Raw genomic sequence first — 18,918 nt, forward strand, 5'->3', positions numbered from 1 at the left:
ATCTGAAATCTGCAAGAAGACAGAGAGTTCTTGATCCACAACCAAGAGTACTTCAGTGTGGGGATTCACAAAGAACTTGTGTAAGATGAAACAGTATTTTAATAGAATGAGCAAACCTTGCCTGGCACTCTCAGGTCAAATCTTCGAATTGCCTTGTCTAATTACATGGTACTTTCAACGTACATATTCCTTACAATGCAAGACTTATTCTTTGGTGAAAAATAAGTCATTAGAAGTGCATATTAGAGGCTTTGCATTGTGTTTGTCCTTAACTTAGACTAAAGGCAACTTGTAGGAGTGTAGCCCTTGACTATTACGTTCTTAGTCCTACTTCATGACCCATTGTATCAACAATTCTAAGTAAAGTTGGTGTCAGTTTGTGAAAAAGTTATCTCGTAACTACAAGATTCCAAGAAGTTATGACATTGTAGATCACACTAATGATATACATAAAACAGTGCTTTTCAATAGCAACTAAAGAATATTTGAAAACAAATATTAAAATCCAGAAAGTTCAGAGACTTAGGTAAAATTTCTGGAATGCAAACCCCATAGTAGTTCAATTCTGCCCAAAGAGAAGTCTGCCTAACATCTTTCTAGCTTTATGTTTGGTTCATGAGAAAAAAACCTTAGCAACGGACTCTTTAAATTTATTTCTTGCATTATTTTTACTGACTTAGAGTCTGTCTTTTCTATTTAAACTGCAACCAGCTCATATAGGTTTTTGATATATACTTTATTTAGTTACAGAATAATCTTATAGGATGTTTCTAATTTATTGTGCTAATAGAAGTGTATTAAAAATAAGGAACCTACACCAAATGGTTTATATTAGCAATTTGATTTGAGAAGGAAGTACCTCATGTAACAAAAGTAAGGACAGAAGACCCAAATATGTTCAATGTATGTAAGTTCTGACAGTACATCTTATTTGATTGACAACAAATTAAAGCTGACAGCTAGTCTGAGCACTTCAACACTAAGGTAAATCTAAATGGCACCTTTAGTTTGGATTCGGAAAAAAAGATTACATGTTTTGAACTGGCTTTACTTATTTACTAAAATGAGTACAACCTTAAGGTCACCTGTCTATTGTGAATGCCCAAATCCATCAATACTTCAGCTTGGAGAGAATCATTTTATCTAAGTCTGGATTCACAGCCAGACTTAAACGCCTGGTCTGATAATACTCTTCTACATTTCAGAATCAGTGCCTGAGATCTTCAAAGTGCTCCTTGCAACTCTCAGGCACTTTCACTATAATCCTTCTAAGCTGGTTTCATAGAGGCTATGGACATTCAAGGCTTTAACTTCCCTAAGACAATACTGCAGGGAGACAAGAAACACGAGTGTAGGAGAGCAATTTCCTACCCACATGCTATTACACCAGAAGTTCCAGAGAGCTCCTCAGTCTTTGTACATTTTCCACCCACACCTTGTAAAGCTGGAATTTGGCATACTTCACCATAATCTTTCTTACTTACTTACTTACCTTTTCCCCATCCCCTCACCCTCCTTCATCTTTCCTTCACCACTGCCAGGCCATGCCAGCCACCCTGCTGTGCCTAGCAAGGCTCCCGTGGTACCAGTGCAACGCCCACGGAGAGAAAAGTCCCTTCATGGAGACTGGTCCTGACCTCCTACCTTCAATCTGCTCTAAAGACAATTCATTATAGATTTCCAAAATTAAGAAAAATAATACTTTTGGCTGGTTTGAATAACAAAAATAACCAGCTGATGACCCGAAATTAGTCTTGATCAGTTACAAGTCATCTTTCAGCTGTCACACACCTTCTCGCACCAGCACGGACATCTCGAAAATATTTCATAGCCACCTACACTTCAGACAGGGTACATACTGCAGATTCAAAACAGACAGATATATCCCACTTTGCTATTGACTCCCAGACATACCCCATCCCCTGGAAATATGAATATTAAATTAAAAAGACATTTTGCACATAAGGATTTCCTGAGTTGGCTGGCAAGGGCTCCTCTGGTCTGCATATTCAAGCTGCTCCTTAAGATTTATAACCAAAGCATAACCAACTGCTCTTTCCCCTCATCTGTCTGAAGGACTGCTCACTCTCGCCTGCCACCGCACTCTCCGTGCCATCCCACACACCGTTTCCGCACACTGTCTTCTCTATCACGCTGACCAGGCCCCACATGCCTGAGGGACCGGCCAGACGAGCCCGCGCATCCATGAACGGCCCGGACTCCGCAAGGAAGCGCCAACATAACTCTCGCCTTCCCGCCCTGCAGCCGGGAACCCGCAGGCTCGCTCGCTGACACTGCCGACAGCCGGGCATCGCAGCCCGGCGCTGGCCGTGCCCCCGCCGCCCCAGAGGAGTCTGCCCGGCCCGGCCGCTCCGGGTGTTTAGGCGCCAAGCTGAGGCAGCTCTGCTCCGGTACTGCCCGTCCTGCGCGGGGCTCCACGCGGTGCCAGACTTACTAGGCGGCCTCGCCCTCTGCCCCGGGGCGGGGGCTGGGGGCTCCTGGCGGGGCGTCGCCGCTGGCTGCGGGCGGGCAGGGGAAGGGGAAGGGGCGGGGGCGGCGCGGAGGCTCCTCCCGGGCTGCGCTTCCCTGGGCGGGCGGAGAGCGGCGCTGGGTCCCCGAGGCGCACGCTCCGCCCGAGCCTCCCCCTCTCCCGGCCGCCGCCGCCGCCGCTGCTGCCGCCACCGAGCCGCTCCCCCTCCCCCAGCCAGCGCTCCCGAGCAGGAGCTGCCGCGCCGCGGAGCAGGAGGCGGCGGGAGCGCCCAGGGCAGCGGCCGGCGGGGTAGCGGCGGAGCGGCGAGCACCACCCGGCACGGAGGCTGCTCAATGCTGCACCTTCCGGAGCTGCATGAGGTAAAGGCGGCTCCGGGTCCCGCTTCCCCCCGTGCTCGCTCCCCGCTCCCCGCGGCCGCGGGGGTGTGTGCGCGGAGCTGGGGCTGCGGGGGGCTCTTTGTGGGCCCGGCCGAATGTGGGGCGGCGGGGCCGGCGGGGGGGGTGCGAGGCGAGGGCTGAGGGGACATGAAGTTGCGGGAACAAATGGAAAGTGGCGAGTGGCCGGGCCCCCTCCCCGAGGGGGCTCCTAGAGGCGCGGGAGTGTGGGCGGGGGGCTCTGAAGGGATGGGGGGGTCGCGGGGGGGTTTTGTTTGCGCTCGCCGTCGCCTCCCTCCCTCCCTTCCTCCCTCCCTCCCCCTCTCCTGTTGGCTTCTCTGCCTCCCGATAGTTTTGAGGCCTAACTGTTTAGGCCTCGTCTCCCGGCTTCGGGGCCGGTGTGCGAGCTCTGAACCACCCCCTGGCGCCGAGAACGGTGTCCCCGGCCCACCTCCCGGGTCGTAAAGGGCCCTCGGCCGCGGGGTATCCCTCGATTGGGCCCCAAATTTCATTGTAAAACCGTCGGCTGCGAACTAACAGTGTTGGGCTGGAGCAGCCCCGCAATGAAAGGAGGCGCCGGAGGGGAGCGGAGGGGCCCGAGTCGCGGGGAGCGGCGGCGGGCTGGGCCTCGCTTTCGTCGGGATGCGGCGGGGGCAGCGCTGGGGGGCGCGGCCGGCGGGGCGATAGCCGGGGCCTTCAACGAATTGAGGGTGAGGAATGGAAAAAGAGGGTTAGAAAGTCGTTTCTATTCTGCTGAACTTTTGTTTTCTGACCGATAGAGGCCGGTAGAGGACTGTGGAGAAGGAAAGTTTATAACCAGCAGCGTCAGAATGGACTTCCCTGCTACCCAACCAAAACCTGCTGCCGACGGTAAAATCATCTACTATCCTCCTGGAGTGAAGGAGATTACAGACAAAATTACCAACGATGAGGTGGTTAAACGGTTAAAGGTGAGCAATTCTGACCACCACCCCCTGCCTGTAACTTTTACTTGTTAAGGTAAACATTTTATCACTGGAATGGAGAACTGCCAGAGTTTTGTTGTCCTTCCTGCCTGCAGACGTTTAAGGGAATATGACTTCATTGCTTTTCCTTAAAAGTGGAAGACCTATTTTTCCCATTTTTGTAGTTCATTACTGTTCTCTTGTGAGTTTTCTCAATGCCAGAGTTGATACATTAACTGTTAATTTGTACATGAAGCATATCCACATTTTAGAGGAGAGGTCTGAAGTGAAATCATAAGTAATAATTACAGGATATGTTAGCAAAAATTTTTTGGCAAGCTAGGTAGTTTTATTGGGTTCTGGCATTTGAAGAAAGTATCGTTGGGCGGAGGAAACAAGTAGATCTCCGTAAGGGTATTTTGATTGAAAGGATCACGTTGTTTGCAAAAAAAAAAGCTTAATTTTTGGAGTTTATGGATGGAATTTTGAAATTGTTACAAATGTAAAACTTGCCTCAGATTTTTTAAGTTAGTGTAATCCATAGTGGTTTTTTCCTATTTAGTATAATTGACAAAATTCCCAAATTTTTATAAGCAAAAGGGAATGTTAGAAAAGCGTCTTCTCTGCTTATTTGCTAGCATCCTGGGAGAGTGCGAGTCTTAACCTCTTTTTTATTTTATTAATCCCTTCTTTCACTGGAAAAAATGAATTGCTACTGTGATACAGTAATATTATTTCCTAAGTCCATGCTGAAAATAGAGAATTGAGCATTGACCAAATATTGACACAGATCGTTTGTTAACACCATGGTCTTTAGACCAAAGGTTTTTCTAACCTAGGATTTATTTCTATGCCTAGGGTGGAGTAATAATTTTTAGAGATTGGAAATTGGAAGTGATCCGCTTCCCATGACAGCAGTGTCTCCACAAAGACTTAAAAATAGAAATCACAAGTCTTGGCTAGTCTGTTAGTACATTGAAAAGTTTTCTTAACTATAAATGTGAAGAGAACATAGGTTTTGTGCTTTGCTCTTTAAGCAGCAAGGCATGTGTCAGTGTGTTTTTGTTTTTTTAAATTAGCCTTGTTGACTATTTACAGTTTTGAAAATTGTTGAATGAGCAAGTCCAGCCTAGTATTTTCAAAACTGCAGTGGAATATTGCCAGTTACGGAAGAGGATACTAGAGTTGTGACTGTTTAGACAGATACCTTGGATCAAAGTCTGTGGAATGTAGAGGAATGCAGTTTTGAGGTGATCCTTGAAACAGGTATTTTATATTGTCCCAGTTGGTGGACTTGCAATAGTAAACTATGTCATTCTTATATAATAGGAATAATAGAATTTCAAAATCATGTACATATGTTTTATTGAATTCACATGTGTGTATTAGACATTATTTTCAGGCTACGAGAAGACTTTTTTTCTGTCTTTCTTAAAATGAATTACTGTTACGGAATTCAGACAGACAGAAAATTTGAGACTAAATGGAAACAAATACTTTGTTACTGCACCTACCATCACTGAAGCAATGTAAAAAGATTTATCTTACTATATTGGTACTGTTTAATCTGAGTTAGAGGAATTTTTTTTGGTCAGGTATTGGCTTCACTGAAGCATCAAGACAATGGGAAATACTATCCCCTGTAGAACTAAACCGACAAGTGGGTTTTTCTTTAAGCTTTTGTATAATATGTATACTCTTTATGAAGTCTGAGCTTCTTTATATTAACTTAATTTACAAAAACAAATTCATTTTGGTATGTGGAATATTATGATGATGCTGTGCTTGTGGTGGAAATGCTTGAAAAAGCTTTGCTTAATTTCTTCAAGTTTTCTTCAAAAGACAACTTTCCAAAACTTAAAATATGACTTGGTGATAAAAGCCAGCTGTAACAGAATGTATCAACTCAGGCATGAGTCAGTTCTTGAAATTGTAGATTTTTTTGTCTTGGTGATGTGTCAGCCAAAGATGCTCTTACAGAAGGTGTTTCCTGCAGAAAATGTGCAACTTAGAGTTTTGGCCACTAGGATGTGGGTCAGTTCCTGCAAATTTTTGTTCTTTTAGCTTGTTGAGGTCATGCTCAACTTAATTGGTTACAAATTTGTGTCCTTATTAGCAAGTTTTCTGGTATCACATCTGTATTTTTGTGTCCAGACCTCTTCTTCTGATGAAAGCTTTTCTTATTATTGGAACTTGAGACGTTCTGGGCACCTGTCCCAGAGTGCCTGAGCAGCAGCTTTTGTGCCAAGGACTTTTAAAAAGAATGTTTTTATATCCTTTCCCTCCTTCTGCTTAGGATTGTGGGTAATAAAATGTAGGCCAGATACTTTCAAAGTGTTTTGATATATCTGTATGATAACATTATCATTGTCCTGAAAATGAAAATATTGATAATTTTAAAATTAACATGAATCTTTTGAGGGACATAGAAAGGAAATGCCTCAGGATTGCATATGTATGGCAAATGAAATGCTTAATGGAGTCCAAGTTAGTTTCTGCTGTGTTAGATTACATTGATGGTTTGGTGCCGTCTTTTGAGTGGGACAGTATGTGATGTATAGTTTCAGCTGTTGAGGAAGTGATTTTAATTGGTGTGCTGAAGTGTCCATTCAATAGATCCAATTAAGCTTAACCAAACTAGGCAGCTAGCATGTAGCAGAGTGTTGAGGTTTACTGTACTTTTTGACTACAAAAGAATTCATTTTTTTAGGTCTGTCTTTCTCTTCACAGGGCAGATGTTCAAATTGTATAGAGATTGCTTTTAGAGCTGCAAGTCAGATGCTTGACAATTTGGGTAAGGCTTGTGAGGAGGGGTGGTAATTTTGATGTAACCAAGTGATAGAAGAGGAAAAAAAACAATTGCAAGGCACCCAAGAAGCCCTCCTTCAGTTCCAAGATCTAACCAGTACCTAAATACAACTTGAGAGCAAATGTGTTAGCAATATTATATTTCTTTCCATAAGATAGTTGAAGGTTGTAAGAAGTTTTAGCAACTTGGCATCAGCTTTGCTGCAAAGTTTCTTAATGAATATTGAATTTTTTTCAAAATTGACTGTTTTACTGCTGTGTTAAACTCCAGACTTGTATATTGCTGTCAGCAAACTTTTAAATCTCAGATATAACTTTGATCACAAAAGAACATTTAAATGTCATTTATATAAAACATTTTAGTCATTATGAGGATTAATAGTAGTGTACTCATTTGTCAGATATAGTACAAATAGCCCCATCAATTCAGAATGCATAGAGAGTGATTTTCTCAGTGACTGACATAAACAGCCCTTGTAGGCAAAGACAAAACTGCCACCAAAATATGTGGGGCTATCAAGTACTTGTCCCAACTTCTGTACCCTCTTTAGAAGCATTTAATTTTGCTGCACACCAAAATGGAAGAGTTGACTGGGTTAAAACTTAACGGGAAAAACCCAAACCAACCAACAAGAGAACACCCACCCCTTTCCAACTACATTAATTTGAACCTGAACCATTTTCTTATCTAATTTATCAGGAGAACTCGCAAATACTTGGGCTGGCACAGGGGAAAAAACAACGTCTTTTTGTGGCAGTCCTACCGTAGAATGTTGAAGGAACTTCCATTTGAATGTGAAAGTTAGCAAATGTTTTCTTTTGAGATAGAAATGGGGACATTTGCATTGTTTCTGGAAAACCATCATGCCTTCTAGAGTTTTTAATGTAAAAGAAAATGCATAATGGTGAGTTCAGATAAAACTTTGTACTAAAAACTGTACAGTTTGGTAAAGTGTAAGACAAGTCTGTAGAAAAAAAGAAAATGCAGTGCAGCATTTTCTTTTACCTAGAGACAGTGTAAATTCATGAAATCTGTAAAAAGCACATTTACTTAAATGCTAAATATACAAAAGTGAAAAAAAAAGTTTCTGAAATTTTTCAAAGGAGAAGAAGTGATAAATTTATTTCACTATGAAAATTTTAAATACAGGTATAAGGCAACGTTTAAATATATTTCTGTGAAATTTAGTTTTAGAAGTTGGAATTTAGTGAGGGTGATACAGTTCTTTATCATAGCTGGGTTAAGATTCTGGTTTTTGTTCTGTGGAGGTTTGGATTTTTTTGAGAAGTGATTGTCATTTTGTTTTTCAATCAGTCCAATACTCTTGTTGTTTTTCCCATGGTGACAGTTAGGCAAGGCATTTGCTGTGAAAAAGTTGCATTTAATTCAATGCCCCCCATATGCTTTCATCCTCTCTCCAATTCTCCCCCACTCTGCCCTCCCCAAGGCCTAGCTGCTGATCATCTGGAGAAGTTAGCGCTCCAAGTATGCCTTGAAGTCTTCCCTGTCTTGTCCCTTGGCATTTCTTAGTTATTATATGTATTTGTGTGAGAACAGCCTCCCTCTCCTTCTTTCCACTGTCTTTCTGCATGTTCCTCTGGTTCTTAGGTATCGGCCCCTTTATAGTTTGGCCTGTTGTGTTTCCATACCAGCAGATATAGCCAATGCTAACAATTTGTCATATCATGCACAGGTGGTTTTTAGGCATCTGTTACATCATGTTAAAATTGAGACAGTTTGCTTGTTGCTACTTAAATGTTTTGGAGTAGGCTGTAGTTATGTGAGAGGAAAAAAAATTTACTCTTAGCTAACCCTGATATTTCTGGGTAAGTTAATTGCTGCTCTCTGAGGTTGTGTAGTTATATGGACCTTTGATCTGACCTGGCTTTTACTGAGGTAGTTATTTTAAACAATACTAGAAAATACAAATTAAAATATCATCTGGTAGAAGAAAATATGTTGTATCACCCACAAGAATTTGGTATGTTTGAGTGGAAAAGGTGTATACATACTAAGTGGGTTGGATAGTATATTAACTAATAAACGCTCTTTGTTGGCAAGTCTTAGATGACATGGGTGACTTGCGTGTATTTACATGCTTGTATTTAAGAACTAGAAGTAATTTTGTGGAGGTCATACAGCCAGGTTACAGAAATGATCCACAGTTAATTATTGTAATAATTTTAAACTTTCATTAATTGTATTTAACTGCAGAATGCATTTGCAGTGTTCTTGAGGTATTGCTGGCCACATAAGCCTAAAGCCAAATTTTTAATTTGATTTTTCTCATAGTTTAATCTTTTTAATTAGTTTGAGTCTTGTAACAATCAAGTTTTTCATTAACTAGGACAGGCCACTAGTCAGAGAAGAAGAAATTGTGTTCTGATTTTTTTTTTCCAATGGAATATTAACCAATTGCTTTGTCAATGTCCCAATTTTGTCAGTCCTTAGAGGAACAGACCTTTTAGGCTTACTAGGTTCACCCAGATGTTAGTGAATTTCAAACTGATTGATGATGACACCCTTTGTTTTTGTATTTGATAGTTTTTTGTTACAAGTGCATCAGTAATTAATAGTAATTTCACATGTACAATATTATTCTAATGGTTTCCCAGCAACACTAAGATAAATGTATTGTGAAAGGAAAAAAAGTTCCCATTTGAAAGAGTGGAGGGGGAACCTGAAAGGTTACTGAATTAGAAATGGTAACTTCTGATGTCTGACCACTGAAATGGACAGATTAGTTCAGAAGTCTTTATGCCTTTATTTATTCTGCTATAAACTTCAAAGAATTTTTAATCTTATTCTTGTGCTAATGCTTTTTTTGTTAGGTGACTGCATGATGTTAATTGCAGTTAAAAGATAGGAAACTGAAGAGTTACTGAAAAGGAAAAAAACAAACCCCAATACCAGAAAGACAAGCTGGCTTCATATGCCTGATTTGGTATTTCTAAATTGTGACTTCTGAAGTGGAATGCATTCTGTTGCACTTTATATGTTCAGACTGAAAGTTTATTTGATTTCAGTTACATTTCTGAGTGCCCAGGGTGTCTGTAAATCAGGCCTCATCATCTCGCCTAAAAAACCTAGAAAATGACTAATGTTTTCTGTGAAAACTGTGTTACAGGCTGTTTTACAGGCATTGTATAGAAACTTTGTAATAGGTGGGAGGCTGGCATGCAAGTCTTCAGACTTTATGGTTTCAAAATATAGCATACTTTGAAGTATTTTCCTTCAGTTCGAATATTCCATCTACAATAAATAAGAAAGGTGGTCTTTGAGCAATATGCTTCTCTACTAAACAACCTTGATTAACTCTGGAACAACTTCTTTTAATGTGAATGGAACCAAGTAATGGCTTCAGGATTTTGGTTGTGGTCTTTCCTTTTGTGTGTGCAATCACTTACCAAGTACAGTATTAACATTAGTATTACAAAAACTGACTAGAAGTTTGAGAAGTACGGGCTTATTTACCTGGGAAAAGAGATGAATAAGAGTTGTTGTGATAATAATAAATTACAAATTTCTGGGTTTGTCCCTTTCTTCTAAAACTGAAACAAATTATTGAAGACTAAATATTACTTAGGGGTATACTGGGAGCCTGTGGCAGACCAGAACTCTACTGATGTTGTCTTCAGTTTAAGTGACATGATGTAGTCATATAAAGCACTCCGGGTGGATATGCAAGTCAGTATGTATTTTTATGGTACAATGTGGGAGACTTTCTGTGAATTTAAATATTTTAAATAAAGCTTAGATACTAAATCTCTGAAATACTGCATTCTTATGAGGAGTTTGTATGCCTCGGTTTGCAAAACAGCAGGAGCTTCAGCTGTGGTCAAAGACTTAGAATGGAAGTGTTATTCTCTTAGCAGTGATATGAAGGGAAAGAAAAACTATCCCTGGACTTGCAGACAGTAATATGGAGATGATTGATAGAAAGGGAAATCAGACATATATATATGGTTACTTTTCTACTATGTCTACTTGAATCAGTTCATACTATTTTGTCTGCTTAATATCAATGTGCATCTTCTGCTATGAGAAAGAAAAACAACAGACAAAATATTTATCAGATCTTTGGTTCACAGTGTATATTATAGCCATTTAGCCATTTTGGTAGTTAAAGAAACCAAACTTTTGTGCAGTCCCCAATCTATATTAAACATTGTTCATATCTGAGGTTTTTTTCCCAGACAGCAGTATCTTGTTAATCACCATTGTTACCTACAAATCAATCTAAAACACATGCCTATTATTGGTATTGCTCAAAGCAATGTGTGTTTTGCTGGCTTTGCAGCTGCAGTAAACTAATGAACTGTGTTCCCACTGCTGTGCTGACATCAGAATTTGGCTGTTGTAAAGATCTCTTAAGCATGATGAAATACTGCTAAGGAGGAACAAAGATAAAATTGGCACAATGTAGTTGCTGCTCAGGAATGAAGATTGAAAACTTTCTGGTACCTGGGTTGCATGGGGGTATTCTAAACATATATTTTATTTATGTGAGACTGAAGGTAATATACTTACCTGGTGGAGGTGTCAGAGCTTCAGTGTTAAGGTCAGTTTTGCAGCTGCTGTGGGGGAAAAATTCTTTCAAATCTACTCTGAAGGCTGAGCAGCCTTTTTAATGTCATATTCTCAAGTGAGTTCCTGGTTCTTTTTAGTTGTTCAATTACATTACCTAATATTAATGGTACTCTATTGTCTTCCATGAGTACAGCCTGTCACGTTTTGCTGGAATAGTTTGGTAGTCATTAGCATTTTAGGCCTCATGTCTTCAGTTTCTAATGCTAGAAATTACGACATCGCTCTCCATGAGATTTATCAAAACTTTCCAAACTATTGAAACAGAGAAAAAGTTTTGTACTGGCAAAATACATTTAGAAGCATTAAAGAAACATGTCTTTTCTGTTTCCCAGTACTTTTTGAAGTTATTGAAAATTAAAGAGAAGGAGAAAGAACATTTTTTTTTTAGAAGGATTTTGGAGAAATATTTCTGGATATTTCTGGAGCTTTCCCACACACCATTCTTTGTGTCTAATGTACCTGAAAAATGCACATGCTTAAAAAAAAAGGTAGCTGGATTAGAACTTAGCAGTACTAAAATTTGCTTGCATCCTTAAAGAATTCCCCTTTCTCTACAGTTGTTGTCGCTCTCTTTCTTACGGCCGTCTGTAGAAATAGCCTGATCGACCATGAGGAAATTGCTTAACATCTGCAGTTTTACAATATTTTTTAAAGTATTTCGTAGCTTACTGATCTTAAAACTGTTTTATTGGTTCATCTAATGTGAAAGCCCATCAAAAGACCAGCTATAAACTACTGCTTACTATGAAAATCTTATTACTGTTGTTTTAGGTACCCAAAAAGCAGTCTCTCAAAAACTGGAGGAAAACATTTGTATGTGTCAGTTTACTCTCTATATATGATAGAACTTTGCCTGGGAAAATGTTTTTGCATCACTTTTCTAATGAAATAAGTTTAATTTCTCTGTTACTGATCTTCCCTGAAGTTACATTAGTTCAAAATTTGCTGGCAGTTGGACAAAGGTTTCAGAGATGGAGCACTTGTCTAATGGGTGCTGAACAGAATAGAGACATCCAAATTCAGTTTACACAAAGGAGCATGGACCAGCACTGTTGAACATTTCAAAAGGCAGTAGTAGCCCATGTGCTAGCTGGAATTAATGCAACTAATTAATTCATGGGTGTTTCAAATGTCTTAGGGGATCTGCTGCCCCCTCCCCAGCTTTCTGGACATGGCACCCAAAGGAAAGTGGGCAGTAATGCAGGAGGATGAGAGCAAGGCAAGGGATGTAGCAGCTCTCTGAGAGGGGAGTGATGGGGAAGAGATCTATTGGAAACGAGGCAGTGGCAATTTTACTGCCTGTGATAAAATGGGTTTCAAATAGCAGCACAACAGGAGATAAATGAGGAAAATAAAGCACAAAAACTTTTAAATACTCTTAACCCACAAACTGGTAGTGGGGTGGTTCATGGTATTAAAAAAATATTACTAGGTTTTAAACTTCTCAGTGGTTTTTAACAACTGAATGTGATACTGTATTCCGTGATCATCTTGATGAAAATTGCTTATGCAATATGGTATTACTGAAAGGGCAAAGCAGTAATAAAAAAAGCCAACCTAAAACTCCAACAAAACCCAAATCACTCAAATGTAGTTTAAAATCTCAAAAGACAAACAGTAAGTTCTTTAATTGATGTTTTGTGTAGTGGTTTTTTATGTAATTAGCTTTTTCAGGTTTTTCTGGCTACTTGGAATCAGGGTTATGGTACAAGTGCTAAAGGAGGATGTGTGCAATGAAACTATAGTTGAACTTAGGAAGTGCTTAATATAAAGAAATTTTGCAGTATGAGTGTTATGATTATGCCAGTAGTGATATGGATATAAAAAGAAATTGGTTATAGTAAGTTGTTCCTTGAAAAAAATAAGTTAATTGACTTCTGTATCAAGTTGAGTGTAAGGAAGATGTGGTTGCATATTTCACCTTAAAAATTTTACTGTCTTTTGGTCCATAGGTTAGTCAAATTATACTAAATCAATTTATTTTAATATAATTTTATGTTTTAACTGTGCCTTTCTTCTGGTACCATTTGAAAATACGTGCATGTACTTAATTATCCAAAGGCAGTAATGATTCTCTGAAGTAAACTCATTATTGAAATTTAATCAAACTGTTCATAATTTAATAGGGAATTATTTGAAAGTAAATTCTGCAGAATATAAAAATTGTTATTTTCTTGTGATTTAAGAGAAAAAAGCCTGATATTCAGTCAGTTAACTCTGACTGCAGTGCTTTTCTGTGAACCTTAGTCCTGTCAGTCATAAAGGAAATAATATTTCTCTTAAAAATTTTTACATGAAGTAGTGAAGAAGAATAAATCAGAAATTATGCTGCTTTGTTTGCACAATGGCACAATGTATTGTGGAGTATGTGAAGGGAAGTTTAATTCTTAAGATGTTGCAGTAATAAAAATAAAGCAGGTAAACTCAGTACTTTAAGATAGTTAAAAACAACTTGGTGATCTGTGAGAGATGGAAAAAGTGGCCGTATATGTGTGGGTTTTAACAGGTGTTTCTTTCTTGTCAGTGAAGTGCTGCAGAATTAACATTCATTCACCTAGAAGGCAAATGAATGCAAGGCAGCTTTAAAGCTTTTTTTCCCTGAAAATGCATTTTTATTTAAATACCTAATTCAATCCTTTATAAAAACCATTGGTATGTGCCATTTTTCCTGAAAAATTCTAATTCATCACTTCTTAAAAGGTCCTTCTTATGCTATTACCAGTAGAATATCAGTGGCAAGAAGTACTGTTTTTGCTCATGTGAAGTCAATAAATGAAGGTCTAGGAGTTGCATTTGTGAGCTGTTAGTAGCATTTTTTTTCTTAGAAAATGTATGTAGAATATGAAAGTAGGCATAACTGTAGCTGAAGGGAAATTGGGAAATCTGGAAATAAGATTTTAGCTTTGCTCCACTTTAAACTGGTAGTCTAGACTGCTGTAAAATCGTGAGAATTTTGCTTTAGGAAATGGAGGGTTCACCAAGTACAAAAACTGTATCTTTGTAGAATATATACACATTAATAGAGCTGGAAGTAGGTCAGTAGAAAACTTAATAAGCCTTTAAAAAATCGCTTTGAAATGGGAATAAAAATCAAGTATAGTGTCTGTGTTCCTAAATCTCAGCTGGGAAAGCGGGGGTAATGTGTAATGTTTTCCAAAGTTACGGTCTTTCAGTCCTAGTCTATGTTTCCCATTAAAGGTTAAATCACCTTCAGTCAGATTACAGATTAAAAAGCTGCCATTTAATTTTGTTTCACTTTGACATTTTTGGATGCTGTTCTTAATTTAGGCTCTCATGCAATTGGGGCATTCTGGCCTGAGTTGAATATACCTAGATTAAAGAATACTCATCCTAGAATTGGAGCTCTGTGTGTCACTCCATGTTTGATGCTAAAACTGGTTTCTAATACCTGTATATGTCTGTGAGGATGGAGTTCACCATTAGATTTTTATCCAGCAGTGGACCTGGTTTGAGAAATGCTTTGAGGGACTCTGTCTCACAGGCTCTTCCTCCTGTGAACTCATACTGTGGAACTGTGCCCTAATTTTCACTGTCTTGAGACTTCTTAGAGTTACTCCAACTTCAGTCTGTATGAGCACTGTCATGCATTTGTTGCTGTACAGAATCTGAATTGATGCCTCTCAACACTTTGTTAAAAGCCTGGCATCATACAATATCCCCAGAAAATTAATTTTAAAACTAACCTCAGAATTTTAGAAGTAAGGACAGTATTAGTTGTTGGTGTTTTTAGAAGATTAATTGAGAATTTTCCCACAATTTTTCAACTTTATCAATCTTTTGCTCAAAAACAAAGCCATGGGCAAAAATAATTTCATCAGGAGTGTAACAACGTGGAGGAGTACGTAATGACAGGTTGGTTTTGTAGAGTATTGCAAGTCATTTTAGTAATCTGAGCTGACCAGCATAGTGGGTATTCTAACAAAGTCTAAATCAGTTTACTTTAACTTAAGAAGAAATAAATAAATAATAATAAAAAAGGCTAGTTCTCTTTATAGTCTGCCAGTATTGTGTCCTGGTAGCCTGTCGTCCTGGCACTGTTGTATGAGACTGCTTTTGAGTACTTTTAGTATGATGCTGCTGCTGAAGAAACAGTTGCTCATTTTCACTGCTGCTGCTTGTTCAGGAAGAATAATGGTTCAAAGTAATTTTCCTTATTTGAGTCACCAGCACTCTCAAAGTCATAGAAACAAATCAAGATTGTGAAGAGTGGGAGGAGAAAAAAAGTAAAAAATAGAGGCACATAGTGACTGTAGAGAAAGAGTGGAAAACTGGTGTAATTGGAAAGGGTGGAGTTGCTACACCAGTAGGTGGAGGACTTGACTGAATCAAACCCTGGTGTGTGGAGGCACAAAACACCAAGGCCAGCACTTTGAGCCACTCTTGCTGCTTGTGGGCTATACTTTTCCCCATGCCTTTCCAAGTGTATCTGTGGCTTGCAGGATGCTGGATTGTGGAATTGATCCAATTCAAAAGCAGGTTTTCCAGGTAAGTTTTCGTCTGGATCACTGTGACTTACACAGTCACCTACTACCCATTCCTTGCTTTCACAGAAGCTCTGTGACAATATTGGGGTGAACTATTGCAGTGACAGCTGAATTTGGAACACTGTGTTCATTGAGTTTTACCTTACTAAATCAACTTCTAGTTCATTAAACTGCACCCTGAGATTGGGCTGAAGTAATTTCACCCTCCCCTGTCATTTTTACAGCCATGTAATGAGCTGGTTCAAGAAGTAGATATGTCTGAAAAGTAACCTCAGCAGAAAAGGGGATTTTACAGTATCGTCACTTATGAGCCACTTCTGTGCTGGCATAATGGAGGGACAGATCTGGCAGATTTAGGTTGACTCACACAGCCATGAAACTACACCCTAAGAAATTCTACAAACACCCCTTCATCCCCTCTATTTTGGGGCAGTATCTCTAATCAAAATGAAGCGTGTCCCTTGTTGCAGGGAGTTGCAAATGGCAGTGCAGTGAATGATGTACTGGCCTTCCATGTCTGAAGAAAGAAGTTAAGAAACAGGAGAATGTTCTCTGGTTACAAACTATTGAGATCAGTATTGTGTTTATACAAAAATGTGTGGATTTTGCTGGTGCTGGTAATTTTGAACAAGCGTGAATGCTGGGGAGCCCACAATGAATTTTTCTAATGTTTAGCTGAGCAACTGGAGTAATAGATACCATTCATTCTAATACATGGTTGCTTTCAAAATTAATTGATTTTATATTTGAATTCAGAATTGATGTAGTAACAAGTAGAGAGAAATACAGATAACACCTCTCCTTTCTCTAGGATTGTTTGGTTTTCTCTTATTGTCTGTCCTGTTTGTGCAAAAGAAGGAATTTGAGGTTTCAGTGTTTTTCAGGCCTCCCTAAGCATGATGGCTTGCAGTTCTGTACCAGTATTACTATTATGAGATACAGTCTGTGGTGTTTAGACTAGTCTTTTCCTGTTGTGCAGTCCAAACTATTGAGTCTTGTGCTGTGACTTGAACTGGAATAGGCGGTACAGGCCACTGCTTGCAAACAGATTTGTCTTCCTGCTGGCTCTGATTCTTACTGGTTTTTCCCTTCCTAATGCCTGCTGTAGTTGATTGTTCTTTAAACAAAGACATGTGCTAACTTCCAGAATGTGTGTCTGTCTGTAGGGGAGTATGCATATGTACACATAAACAGAGATGAATCTTTTATTTACAGATAATCATACGTAATGCAAAAAAAAAATTGTATTATTCAGCAGATAGGCACTGTAAATAGCTTTCTCCCCCAAGCATGAACTGATAAAATGCAAGTCATAGAATCTTTTTTTTGTGTGTATGTCATATCAAAGCCAGTTATTAATACTCCACAGGGCTTATATCTCCAAGTTTACTCTTGCACATGAAGCACTTCCAGAATTGTTCTGGAAAGAACTAGAACTCCTTTAACTCATTTAAGTAATATTTTTTACACTTCAGGACCTGAGAGTTATGTAGAACATATTAAGGACTCCTTGATAGGAGTCCCAAAAACCCAGCTGCTGTTGAAGTATGTTTGAACATAATTTTGTTTATTCTTCTTAGAGACAGTGTTTACAAGGAGTTTGCAATTTTTTAATGGTTGTATGCATTGAAATTCTGCAGTTGCCAAACTTCAGCTAATATTTAGAGCTGAATTTTGACTGTTTTTTAGTAGCAGTTATATGGAAACTGTGAAAGTAGCAGTGTGGGAATCTTGCCACAAACTTTTAGATGAAGTTATGTAGATAATTTTGATTATACAAATCCTTACTTTGAAATAATGTGATTTCACCTCATATAATTTGGTTTGTGGCGTGTTGGGTTTAATTGTTTAATTTTACATTGAAGTAAGCCTTTTCTGGTACTCTTCAATTCGGAGGACTTCAAAATAATGCTTAAGAAATGATTGCATGGATATGCTTTACATATATTCACATCTGAGTAGTATATGGAGATTCCTGGAGTTCAGTCTATTTGTTTGTATATAAACTCTGGAGACCATAAGTGACTCTTGATTCTAAAATCTGTAATTACCTGGCAAGTCTTTGATAGTAGATGAAAGAAACACCCGTGAGTAACGCATGCCCATTCATGACCAGTCAATCAAATGTTTAGAGGTCTGATCAGCACAAAGAAATTTCGGTACATTTATGGGAAGCTAGATGGAGGCAAATGCCCATTTTACTCTAAACTTAATTTGTGCTGTCTTAATCCTAACCAGAATGCTTGCAAAATCCTCATACTGAAAATGAGGAGGGAAGATGTTCTGGGCTTCTCTAAGAGTGCTGACTAGGAGATGCTGCTTTCTCAACCCAGAGAAGTGATAAGTGCATAGGATACAAAATGCTGAAGTTGGAAGAGTTTGTTCAATGATGGAAAACTACTTTCCTACCACTTGGGTTCTCAGTACCTGACTCACACAATAATCAGCTCTCTTCTGATTCTGAGGGCATACCCTAGGCAAATTCAAAACAAATACTGTAGACATGGCGTCCACAGTAAGCAGGTGGCCACTATCTGTTTTGAATGTTACCTCATGATTTTACCATTCTTTAACCCTATACGTGAGCAGTCAGAGCTCTGGCAAAAGAAGGATGCCTGAAGTTAAACAAGGCAATGGTTTGAGGTGGGCAGCAGGAAGCATTTCCCCCCATCCTTTAGTTTTCTTTGCTGGTTTGTTTCTCTTTGATACTTCTTTTTGGTCCTTGGTACAGGCAATATTTACCTTCAGTGAAGAAACTGTCAGTAGTGGAATCTGAGAGCAACATATTTTGGCTTCTCTCCTTGCTTAGGAATTTGAGCCCCATCTGGTTTAGGGTTATTTACTGTACTCTCAACATCTGGAACAGAGTTTTGTAATTAATGTCATTATGAATGTGACAGTATTTTGGGACTATTGAATAAAAATACTGAAGCATTTTCCTCAAGATCAGTTACTTGATCAGCATCTGCTTGTTTCCACCTCCCCTATTCTGCCATAAAATTCATAGTAAAATATTAGGTCTCAGCCTTTTTCTTTAAGGTGTTAGGTGGCTTCAGTTTAATGTTTGAGTTTTAGGCGTTAAAGATTGTAGTTGACAGATTTTGTTTCCTGACCATAAGTCTTAGACAACAGCATCTTTAGGATGTCCAATGAATTCTTGCAGCTGTAGAAGACTATTGCCTACCTCTACAATTTGTAGGCCAAA

At 39.1% G+C, this 18,918-nt stretch overlaps 1 protein-coding gene across 2 annotated transcripts in view; it reads left to right on the forward strand.

Annotated features, from left to right (window-relative positions):
- The first annotated feature begins 2,580 nt into the window (after nucleotides 1-2,580).
- The window catches only part of PDS5A (PDS5 cohesin associated factor A), a 71,560-nt gene continuing 55,222 nt past the window's right edge, over nucleotides 2,581-18,918 (forward strand). The window contains exons 1-2 of one of the 2 annotated variants that reach the window (XM_058838000.1): nucleotides 2,581-2,850; nucleotides 3,645-3,815. In XM_058838000.1, coding sequence (XP_058693983.1) covers nucleotides 2,824-2,850; nucleotides 3,645-3,815 — 198 coding nt within the window. In that variant the 5' untranslated portion in view covers nucleotides 2,581-2,823. The remainder of the gene's footprint in view (nucleotides 2,851-3,644; nucleotides 3,816-18,918) is intronic. The other variant, XM_058837999.1, reaches the window with a different exon arrangement.

This window comes from Poecile atricapillus, chromosome 4 (genome assembly GCF_030490865.1).
Source record: "Poecile atricapillus isolate bPoeAtr1 chromosome 4, bPoeAtr1.hap1, whole genome shotgun sequence".
Taxonomy (NCBI): domain Eukaryota; kingdom Metazoa; phylum Chordata; class Aves; order Passeriformes; family Paridae; genus Poecile; species Poecile atricapillus.